At 34.9% G+C, this 12,419-nt stretch overlaps 1 protein-coding gene and 1 long non-coding RNA gene across 2 annotated transcripts; one reads left to right on the top strand and one right to left on the bottom strand.

The window, feature by feature from the left end:
• Positions 1 to 615: 615 nt before the first annotated feature.
• Positions 616 to 1,931, bottom strand: LOC125650391 (uncharacterized). Its single transcript, XM_048878660.2, has 2 exons — positions 1,758 to 1,931; positions 616 to 1,616 (listed from the first exon to the last, which is right to left on the bottom strand). The coding sequence occupies exons 1-2, from the start codon at positions 1,858 to 1,860 to the stop codon at positions 1,216 to 1,218; spliced, it is 504 nt and encodes a 167-aa protein (XP_048734617.2). The 5' UTR covers positions 1,861 to 1,931; the 3' UTR covers positions 616 to 1,215.
• Positions 1,932 to 3,755: 1,824 nt separating this feature from the next.
• Positions 3,756 to 5,468, top strand: LOC125650394 (uncharacterized). The gene is made up of 3 exons (XR_007360985.2): positions 3,756 to 3,972; positions 4,118 to 4,254; positions 5,025 to 5,468. It is a non-coding gene; the product is annotated as an uncharacterized LOC125650394 (long non-coding RNA).
• The last annotated feature ends 6,951 nt before the right edge of the window (positions 5,469 to 12,419 follow it).

Raw genomic sequence — 12,419 nt, 5'->3', positions numbered from 1 at the left:
TGGTCCTGCGACATTACTAAAGTTGGCAATTGTCTGCAGTATTTTTTTTCAAAGAGTCTGTGTCTTTCAACATGTTAGTACAATCATCTGCATGATGAGCAATTTTAATACGTTATTGTCATTAAATGTAGTATCATTTTGTAATGGCAGTCCCTATATATCGTTATTATCGTTTATTTGTATGGCTGTTATTTCAATTACAAATACGTAAAACAGAACCTGTACAATTCAATTGCATTGAAAAGAGAATACAATGCAAATATACCGCAATATATTTTTTTACTGATATATCCAACCCATTGAAAACATCAGGATTAACCAGGTCTCCATATTTCATAATGTTTGAGGTAGATTGATGTTAATATCAATGTCAAGATAAAACTGAAAAAAATATATCAGAATATTAAACTTCAACCCATTGAAAACATCAGGTTTAACCAGGTCTCCATATTTCATAACGTTTGAGATTGATTGATGTTAATATCAATGTCAAGATAAAACTGGAAAAAAATATATCAGAATATTAAACATACTAAATGTTGATAATAAATAGAATTTATTGAATGTTTACACCAGACACGTGCAAGTGTTAAACCATTAAATGGTTAAATCGGCTTCTAATTTCCAATCTGAATTCATGGAGCTGCCATTGAAAGGTATTGTTTAATTGCACTGGAGCCTCCAACTTGTTGATGAGGGATACCGCAGTTTCTAAATCTGCATCTTCAACACTGCTAGTCTGGTTGCGTGCAAGTACACATGAACAAATGCAGCAATCTGAGATGGTTGCAAGCACTCGTCTGGTTGAAACTTTTTCTTTCCAGACAGTGTTATCCCTGCAAATCCTCATATTTCTGACCACTTTGGCAGGGTGTGACCACTCCTTTCTCCACTTTCAAAAAAGCTTTGACATCTGATGAAAATCTGACACATTTCCTATCTTTCTTTAGTGCCCATCGATCTACATATATGTAAGCGTATACCGTATTATCCTTATGTGGTTGTGTAGCTTCCTTGAAATGAAAATGTTTGACATTTTCCGACAGGTTTAAACAAGTATCCTGCCACCATCCTGACCAAATGATAAGATGAGAGCAGGTCAAGTTGAAAGACGATATATTTCTGAGAAAGATTAATAAACAACAGAAACAACCGGTTTCTGGACAGCCAAAGGATTCATTAGTAGGAGACTCACAAACTCTGTTTCCAGTAATTCTACCCCCTAAAATTGATAGTACCAAGAAATCTGTTATGACAGTAAGCCCCGAGTTGGAAGGAGTTGTACGAGGCAATGTTATCTTCCCAAAACCAATATTGCATGCCTTTCATACTCGTTACACTGCCATTCCCCTCATACTGGACATTGGAATATTTAGAAATCCCCTTAATTGGTGGTAGAACTGGAATGTGATGTACAGACATGTCAACATGTGCTGTTTGGCAACCTGCTACTCCTCCATAATCATCGATTGCCTCCTTCATGTCTCCAGCTGTCAGAACATTTATGTCCTCAGCAACACCTTTCTTATCTTCCCACGCATGTGTGGAATTTTTGGCGCCACAATACGAATTCTCGTTTTGTGCCTCACTAAAGTCGAAACGTTGTACCGTTATACCTACAAGATATAGATATACTATTTCATATTGGAATTCTGTGTTTAAATGTTATATAATGCTTTGTTTGGCACTGATATATATAAGATTAAAACTGACTTGCCATTAATAACGAGTATCAGCATTACAGAGCATTGACTTACCCATAAGTAGACTAATGTGTGGGATAGTGATCCATAGACTGCTACAGTGGTAACATGCAGCATTGTCACTCCTGACAAATATATTAATGACTAATAAAAACATTTATTTTGTACTAAACAAGAGAAACCTAATAAAACTACGTTAGATAACCACTTTTAGTGGAAAGAAATATATAAAGAAGATATATTGTCTTGCAAGACAGGTAGGGCCTCCGTGGCCGAGTGGTTAGAGCATCGCGCTCAAAATCACACGGCCTCTCACCTCTGTCGGCGCGGGTTCGAATTCCGCTCGCGCCGGTAAGTGTGAAAGTTTCCCAGTTTACTTTCGGAAGGTCGGTGGTCTCTTCCCAGGTACATTGTATCTGGTTTCTCTCTTTCACCAATAAAAACTGGGCACCACCAGATAACTGAAAAAATTGTTGAGTGTGGCGGAAAACATCAATCAATCAATCATCTTGCAAGACAATAATTATTTAATCACCAAAATCACATATTCATGTGTCTGTTTTGAGGGTAAAAAGTGTTTTAATCATTAAATACTGGCGTTATTACTGAAATATATGAAATGGGGACAATTTTTATTGAATTAGATTTTTGGTGACAAAATGACAGCCCCTTTAATGACATGGGTCTCTCTCCAATGCAATTGGCCGAGTGATCTGGAAAAGCAAATGCAGTACTTCTCTTCCACTTCAGCTCCGAAGATGATATAATAAAGTGTGGAAGCAACCAAAAAATTCAAATGTGTGGCGATGTAATAAAAAGAAGCAGACCTTAAATCCGTCGTGCATTTTTTATGATATGATTTGTTTAAGAAGCTATTGATTTGTGACAGTATTTCACATAGACTGAATTTGAAACCTTTTATATGGACTATTCGTCCATAAAAAATGCTACAAAACAATTTCGTCCCTCAACTCGTCTGACATGTTTTCATATTTCCCCAAATAATCGTATCTTTAAAGGGGCATGGACACGATTTGAGCTCAAAATTTTCAAATATTATTTTTCCAATTTTATTGTTAAGAATGCTTAACTAAGATATTTCGATTGATTGATTGATTGATGTTTTCCGCCACACTCAACAGTTTTTCGGTTATCTGGTGGTGCCCAGTTTTTGTTCGTGGAAGAGAGAACCCAGATACAATGTACCTGGGAAGAGACCACCGACCTTCCAAAAGTAAACTGGGAAACTTTCTCACTTATCGGCGCGAGCAGAATTCGAACCCGCGCCGACAGAGAAGGTATTTCGAATGGTCAGTAATAATTTGAATGTCAATTGTTGAGATACATGGGAAATACAGAGCTCATTCTTTGTTATGTAAGGCTCGTGCCATGTTTTGGTTTATATAGGTATTCAAAATTTGGTTGACCATTACAAATACTGGTAAACAATACAAACGGAAAAATAAAATTTGTTTTCAATTTATAAGTTGATTCTGAACACAATTAAGCCGTTTTTAGTGTTTGGCACATTTCATTTTGTTTTAAACATGATACATAACAAAGAATTGGGAGTGCTATATCTCACTTGTAACTCAACAAGTCATATTCAAAATTTGGTTGACCATCATACATACTTTAGTTAAGCATTGTAAACAATAAAAATGGAAAAATAAAATTTGAAAATTTTCAGCTCAAATCGTGTCCATGCCCCTTTAACACTAAATTGTTAGCAAAGGGAGATAATTAAAACTTCAATCTGCCAGATCGTACGTAGATTTTTTCAAAAAGTCTAAAACTAATTTGTAAATTTGTTTCCAAAATGATATTTGTTATTTCTCCTACTGTCCATACTTTTGACTAGGTATCTATTATTTTTATGCCCCCAAGATCGGGGGTCATATTGTTTTTGCCCTGTCTGTCATTCTGTAAATCTGTCATTCTGTCTGAAACTTTAACCTTGCTATTTGTATTGTATAATTGTTTATTGTATTGTATACGTTTTCATTTATATTGTATATTTTCTGTTCGTATTATGCAATACAAATGGAAAAGATCGAATATTGCAAAGTTAACCATACCATAACATTGGGGGGAACAGCGAGCGACCACTATACCTTGCTGTTGATGGATACAGACAGTAGCATTTCCATGACCGACCTTTTTTGAGGGTTGATTTCAAGAAACGTTATTGGCCATCTCCGTCATACGTCACGCATCAATTAAAAATTCTGTTTCACAGCATTCCGAATCTTCCTGAATCAAGAACATGGTAAGATGATGAAACGGTGTTGTTTTTTTTTGGAAAATATATTTGATATTAATCATTCCTTTTTAGATGAATTCGGTTAAGAACACATTAGAATAAGAACATTTTAATCAGAAAGCTTTTGTTAATTACCTGCTTGGTTTTACAGGTGTTACAATATTGCCTTATTGTTGTGTTTTGGGCGTGCACCTGTTATGGTAACAACCTGACCTTCTGGGATAGAGCATGGGAGGACTTCAAACAAGTCCATAACAAAAACTATTCCCAGGAGGAGGAAAGCACAAGGTAGGATTACACAAAATACATTCTTAAGTTTAAATGGCTGTAATATACCAGCATGTGAGTGTAGGAATGCCCTGGTCATAAAATATTTTATGCTTCTTCATTTCAAAAACATATATCATAGTATACTACAAATATAAGTAACAGCTTTCCAAAAAGTTTTCCTGATGAAAACAACTTCTCTCAACAAATTTCTTTCACTGTATGAGTGATGTTTTATCAGAAAATGTACACGGCATAAGTCGATTGTAGTTTGTTGATGCTACTCAATGAGAAAAAAATATGTCGGACATTTTGTTATTTGTATTAACTAAGATATATGGACACTGAGTTAATTTTCAGAAGATAAATAATTAATTAATTTTACATTGAAAAAAATACGCACACTTGTTGAGTCACCCCGAAAAGTACTCTCCCTTGATCAAATTTATTGATGACAATTGTAAAGATGTTTTTTGAAAGTTCTTTTCAAGGGGGTATCATGAAAGAAATGTTTTCAGAAACTATTCCACAGCCAGTTTCTAACGTGGGAAGCAATTGCATGTCTGTTTGATTTATTCCGAGAAAGAAACCTATTTCACCTATATCTTTAGTAGGGAATCGTCCATTTAAAGCCATGAAGGAACTCGTCCATATATGGGGCACGCAGTTCAAATATTAACATTTATTTATTCTTATAACAAGAAATTGATGTTTTAATTTCATGTCGTTATATGAAATTGATGTTTTAATTTCATGTCAATAAGCAACGTACAAGTCAAATTTTCATTTAGGAAATGGACTGTTTTCCTATTCTGGAAGTTTATAACGCACTCATCACGAAACGCACCTATTATATGAATGAGATCGCCCAATATTTGAACACTGACAGCACCTGCAGCTTCTCATCTGTGACGTAATTCGACCCCCTATTTGTTGTGGACTGGTTCATTGTTTACAATGTACACACGGTTGTTCAATTTTTTTTTACACGTTATGAGCACAAGAAATTGAAATTTTTATATTGTATATGAGAATAATTATGTATAAATAAGATAAATTTTCATTTAGGAATGAACCGTTTTCACCTTTTACGCGTGCATCATGAAACGCTCTTGCTAAGTGAATGAGATCACCCAGCTTCTGTTACGGTGACGTCGAGCAATATTCCACCTCCTATTCATAGATCGTTTAATAATTTTTACTCGTTATCAACGCTAATAAAACGCAATATCTTTCTTTTTCATGCAAGATACCTGTGCTGTTAGACAATGCGCTTGTGTTAGATCCAAAAGAAGGACCCCAAATAGGGTTTATAACTTTGCCACTAGATGATCAAATACAAACACTCTCTTAAAGAGAAACTGCCGTAGCGTTCGTCTGCATGAAACTTTTATAATTACTGTAGTAGATACCATATATTGTCATTATCTAGAGGAATCTAAACATTCAAATTGATGTAATACATTTTCGCTAGCCAAGGGTGACAATACTTGGCGTTTCTTTCAAAGAGGCAGTGTCTTCACCTTTGGCTAGCGAAGATAATGTAATATGAAATCCCTGCATCCCAACATTGTAAAGATTCAATGATAAAATTCCACATTATTTGGTGACAGATTATTGCTCTGTTTGACAGAAAAATTTTCCTTGTGGGGCTGAATATATCAATTCTTTCAGGACTTTATAACTAATTCCCCTACACTGTAATCTGGACAATCAAAACCAACAGTATGAAGCTATATCTGACAGTATAGAAGGAACTTATACTTCCTCGCTAGTGAGCTAGATTTTCTAGTGATGTATTGGTGTCTCTCTTGATCACGCAAGTTAAACAACTGCGAGCCTGATCAGCCCTTGGCTGGGTGACCGCTACACGTTTCACAGCGGTGGGATTCCGATGTTTGGTGGGTCTGCTTCAGGTAGAGTCTCCTCGGAACTCTGCGGACATGGTTTCGTCCGGAAACGACGTTTGCTGTTGCTGAATAAATGCCAACCACTAAAGACCGAGGTTTTCAACCGGTCGGTTTTCCTCAGGAAAGTCAAGTGCGGGACGAGGCTTCCCTGAGCAGGTGGAAATGTAGCTGACATTATAGAGGAAACTCATGCTGCCTCGTAATGAGCTACCTTTCTAGTAATGTGGTAGAGTCTCTCTCTTGATCATGCAAGTTAAGCAACGGCGAGTGTGATCAGCACTTGGCTGGGTGACCGCTACACGTTACAAAACAATGCTCTCAATAAGTAGATGTGACGAAAAGTAGAGCAAGTATGACGTATGGCATTGATGGGTTTCATAAGAACTGTGATTTAAACGTGACATTGTTTTATTTACATATACATGTAGATGGCTTTATAGGAAATAGCATGTTTAAAACAAAATGAGACGTGCCAAACACAAGAAACTATTTAATTGTGTTCAGAATTAATTTGTAAATTGAAAAAATTTGTTTTAAACGAAACGTTTACTAGTATATTTAACCTATGTAAACAAAAATATGGCACGAGCCTTGTTGACATAACAAAGAATTGTGTGTGTTGCATCTCACTTGTAACTCAACAACTGATATTCAAATTTTGGTTGACCATTAAAAATACCTTAGTTGAACATTCTAAACATTAATAGGGGGGAAATGAATTTTGAAATTTTTCCAGCTCAAATCGTGTCCATGTCCCTTTAATTCACTGCATGGTATGGAGGAGAAAGCAATAAGCTTATGAGCAGGAGCAAAGACACTATGGACTTCACTTTGTGCATTTAGAACATAAGTGGAGAAAATCATCGATGTAACTAATCTCACTGAATGATACAAAACTAATGACTGTTACGCTTAGAAGTACCAGTAGGAAAGTGAACATATCCCTGTACATGAAAAAAGCTAAAAGCTATAAAACACTTTTCTTTGATCCACTGCAAATTGTAGGAAAATATATCTCTGGTCAGAACAATGATAATATAAATGAATAATAATGAAGCATTCTACAAAAGTTCAAGGCTATCCGATAAGCCATATTGGAGATGTATTCATATCAGCTATCTTACATTCTCCACCCCTCTTAGATCCACTATAACGTTTGGAAAAAATAATTGTCCTGTTCCAACAATCTACAAATGACAATAAAGCATTGTACAAAGTTTTCAAGTCTATTCGATAAGCCATGTAGGAGGATATTTTGTGACAGACAGACGGACAGAAAGTACAAAACCAATATGTCTCTTCCTGGAAGAGGTGAGAAATAAATATTTTACATTTGTATATAAAAGTTAACATGAAATAAATCTGAGTTCCTGTTACATGTACTACTGTTGCATGTTGAATTCTAGGAAATCAATATGGCTGCAAAATGTTGACGTCATCAATAAGCACAACATTGAAGCAGATCTTGGACAACACACATACAGATTAGGGATGAATGAATACGGAGATATGGTATACATATTTATTTTATTATCGTTGCAAGCCAAAACCATTTCCCCCACGTAGCTGACCAAAATAAGTTCTGAAAATCATCTGTGTTTATGCTATTTATAGTTGCTGAAATAACTCTTTAGACCTAGCCTATCAAAATCAAGTTTCGAAGATTTTTTTTTTTTTTCATTCGCGAATGAAATTTGTATTTATTGCTTTACCATCAATTGTTCTGATGTCCGGATTTTTTAATGTCCGTTGAACGCCGCGGTGGTCTAGAGCGGAAAGTTAATTATAGAACAGAGTTTTTTCTGCTGGTTTCCGGACGGTATCATAAATATACGGAAGCATATTAGGGCAGCAGCAGTATCTTTTTTTTTAGTTTGTTATAACAAATTAGTAATTTGTTATAACAGATTATCAATTTGTTATAACAAATTACTAATCTGTTATAACAAATTATTAATCTGTTATAACGAATTTAACAGATCATCAATATCAACGACAAGAGATCATAATAGACAATCCTGGATTTTTCTCCATAGTCTCCACATATCAAAGGAAAAGACAAGAAAGCTATGGCCCGGGCAAACTTAGTATGAGAAACGGAAGATGAAGAATTCACACTAAAACAATGTGTCCCCTTTCTTGGAAGGGGAGGTATATTTATTCATAAATATTTTTAAAGAAAAAATGTGAAATACCACCGGTACAAAAACTTTTCAATCCAGAACCTGCATGGTTAGCGATAAATGTAGTACGGCCGAAACCCGAAAGTCCCGGATAGCGATTTTTTCGAGATTTCTCTCTTAATGCTGCATGTAATAACACATAATTTGCAGAGGTTACTGTTTGTAACCTAGGTACATAAAAAACAAACTTTTTCTGAGAATTCTTCTACAAAAGTACCAAACCAGAGTTTTCACCTGCCAAAAAGCGGTAAATCTAGATAAGTACGTTTTATAAATGTCGGAACCCAAACACAGTCGAAAACACTGACCGATTCCCACAGCCCCTTTGTAAATACTGGGTTCTAAGTATTCCTATTCATGCAAAAAATATTGATTAAGACTACGTTTTATGTTTCTAACACAGAATAATAAAAAAATGCTGTATTTTGTAATCGTGATATTGTTTTAATCGGAACAAGTGTAGGTCCCCTTAGTTTGGTAAATTCGTACCTAAACAGCGTACGCGTAAAACGATAGTTGAGGATGTCTGTCGGTAATTAGTCATGATTATGACATTAAACATTGATTCTGTTGCCCAGCTCTGGCCACGCGAATGTTCCCCATTCACCCAGTCATGTTATGTTGAATAAAAATCAAAACTGCGAAAGTAAAGAAACTATACTCCCTAAAGTAAATAATGTAACCCCAAAAGTGTGCTTTTACAATGTTTTGTCATTTTGATTAAGAAAGAAAAGGGAATTATGATAGTACAGTCTTTAATCGTCTTGATGATGGAATGATAATGTTAAAATTTGTCATTTCTCTTCGATAAATTACATATAAATTACCTATGATTACTTTAAATCACACTTCGTAAGCATTAGTAACCTACACTACATCAAAATGATAATTGAATTATAAAATTATTCAATTAATTCAATAACGAATATGCTTCAGTAACCGAAGTTTAAAAAGAAGCACACTTTTTATAGTGTATATATCAAAATGGATTGAAATATTCATGCCAAGAAATCCCGTCCGGTCTGAATTCGTTGGCTTCAGTAGGACCATATTACATGCTGATTAATAGTAGCCGTCGCTTATCTCTTAATTGCGGTCACTGCATGATTTATTACGGTTTTTCTATACCGGAGATTTTGCTAGGAATTTCTTGGCATGGCAAAAGATTGCGTGTACTACACATATGTAATTACAAAATATGTAGGGTGACACAATAAAATGTATGGAGCGCCAAATTAACATAAACTCAAATAATTGAAGATATCTTCAATTATTTGAAGATAGCATCAATTCATTTGATGCGCGCAACAATTTAATTAAAGATCTCTTCAAATAATTAATGATATCTTCAATTCTGAATTATTGCGCTCATTAATTGAATTGATGATAGCATTACTTCTTCAGCTGAATTGATGTGCGCTTTAATTGAATTAATGATCTCTTCAAATGAATTAATGATATCAACAATTGAATTGATGCGCGCTACAATTCAATTGAAGAGAGCAATAATTGATATAATGCGCGCGTTAAATCGATTGATGAGAGCAATAATTGAATTGATGCGCGCATTCCTGCATTTGATGAAAGCAAAAATTGATTTAATGCGCGCATTAATTCAATTATTGCTCTCTTCAATTGAATTAATGATATCTTTAATTCATTTGAAGAGAGCAATAGTTCTTTTAGAGAGAGCAACTATATAATTAACGATATCTTCAATTCAACATATCCACAATTGAATTAATGATCTCTTTAATTGAATTGTTGCTCTCTTTAAAAGAATTTATGCGCGCATTAATTCCTTATACAAAAGCATCGTAAATAATTAAAGATATCTTCAATTGAATTAAAGAGATCATCAAATTATTTATACCGAGCTCTAAATTAATTATTGCGAGCAAAATTTCTACTGAATTGATGCTCTCATCAATTGAATTGAAGAGCGCAATAATTGAATTAATGCGCGCATCTAATCTATTATTGCTCTCATTAATTCAATTGATGAGAGCATCAATTGAATTGAAGAGAGCAATAAATGATTTAATGCGCGCATTAATTCAATTAAAGAGAGCAATAATTGAATTGATGATATCTTCAAATAATTGAAGATATCTTCAATTATTTGCGTTTATGTTAATTTGGCGCTCCATAAAAATGCGCATATAAATGCACCATATATGCAATTGCGATTTATTTAAGTTACCTTAGATATCTAGAACTCAGTCTGATTCAATATTGTCTATAATGCTAAAACGCAGACTTTCGGTAGATCACAAGATCGGCGACCGTGTTCAGGTTTCGACATTTATAAAACGTACTAGATTTACCGCTTTTTGGTATCCGAAAACTCTGGTTCAATATCTTCTTTATAGAATTCCCAGAAAAAGTTATACGATTCTTGTTTAATATGTCAAACAGTTATCACAATAAGTTTGATGTCATTCTATCAACTATTAAGAGAGAAATAATGCAAAAATCGTTATTCGGGACTTTCGGTCGTACTACATTTACCGCTCTTCAACAGGCATACATTTTCAAAATGGGTTTCCTGCAAACTGAAAGTTAAAGATGGCCTGAGTCTGAGCTAATCTGCAAAAGCTAAATATAAAATGAATAGAATTTACATTATATGTAGCTCAGATATGCAACCAGGAAAATTAGTATCGATTAAAACGGCATATTTAACATCAAAAAATTTTCAATTTTAAAATTTCAATTTTAAGTATCCTTTCCTTTCAATCCATAACAGGTTTCTGTGGTGTGTTTCCCTCCTTAACATGTAGACATTTTGTAACCTTATGGTTTTTGTAAAGCATGATCTTAAACGATCCAGTGTAAACTTTAAACCCACTACGTGATCCCGACCAGATCACGGGGACCAGTATGTGTGCAAACTGGATATCTTAAGTCAAGATGCTTGCATATCAATGAATTTGATATACTGTATTGTACTCTTTTGTTTCTACATCGGTTAAAGTTTCGAACAGTCAGGACAACAATGTCTCTGCAATCTTCGATAAAAGGGCATAACAAATGCGAAATATTAACGACAGGCATACCTACAGTCAGAAGGGCAGCGAGAAACAGACAGTGTTTGATAAAGGATAACCTCACTTAAAGGTCAACTGAAACGAAATATAACTTTTTCCATATTAAGTATGTATTTGCTTCATTTAGATCGTATAAAATGATTGTGCGGGTTTGTTCGGTTCATTTTGGTCATATATCCGCGATACGCGCGGATAAAGATAGCGCACCTGTGTCAGAGCAGAAAATATTGCGGGAGTTATGCCCCTTTACACGAACCCGCCATATTGAAACTAAAGACGCTAATCAGCAGGTGACGTCCGGTAAACAACGAGTAAATATGGTGTTTTGTGCGGTTCCTGACTGTAAGGTTTAATATAGACAGAGTAACAATGTTTAGTTTCCCTACACACACAAAAAATTGCGGAATTTGGGTGGGGAAATTAAAAACAATGGATTAATTATTGGCCGTCGAAGCACTCTATTGAGGACTGTTAGGCCTACATAATAAGCCGTCCATCAGCTGTCCATGGCATGGTCTTTGCATGGAACACTCAAGAATGCAATGAAAGAAAAAGCCAATCCCAATTCTCTTTGATTACAAACCGCTACACGTAGCTACAAAGACCTGAAAGGGCCGAAAACGGAAAACAGATTTGGACTTTCCCCTTCATAAACAAAACTTCCAGAGCTGTGGAGAAAAGAACGTAAGTTTTGATGTAAATGATATTGGCTTTTTTATTGACATTGATATAGTATGACACGATTTATTTGTTTATTTGTTCTCTATACGAATATCCTCTACCCCCACCCGTCACACAATTATTTCATACTGAAGCTTATTTTTATTACCCCCCCCCCCCCCCCCTTCATGCAGTCACACAAGTCATTCATAACTGAAGTTTACTTTCATTCATTTGTTTATATTAGTTTATATGAGTTAGAAGTTGATGACAATGTCCGAATCATTCTTCCCCCACCACCCAATTCCAAGACAATCAACAAAAACAACCAATTCCATTCAATGTCATATGATCCTGCCATTCAAAATGATTAAATCATGAAT

Source organism: Ostrea edulis, chromosome 5 (genome assembly GCF_947568905.1).
Source record: "Ostrea edulis chromosome 5, xbOstEdul1.1, whole genome shotgun sequence".
In the NCBI taxonomy this organism is placed as follows: domain Eukaryota; kingdom Metazoa; phylum Mollusca; class Bivalvia; order Ostreida; family Ostreidae; genus Ostrea; species Ostrea edulis.
This window is presented reverse-complemented; position numbering and strand designations above follow the sequence as displayed.

Bases quoted from the DNA above. Each gene is read 5' to 3' on its own strand.
- LOC125650391 (XM_048878660.2), bottom strand. From the start codon at position 1,860: ATGTTTTTATTAGTCATTAATATATTTGTCAGGAGTGACAATGCTGCA. The intron at 1,617-1,757 runs GTAAGTCAATGC...TATATCTTGTAG, and splicing joins ACACATTAGTCTACTTATGG to GTATAACGGTACAACGTTTC.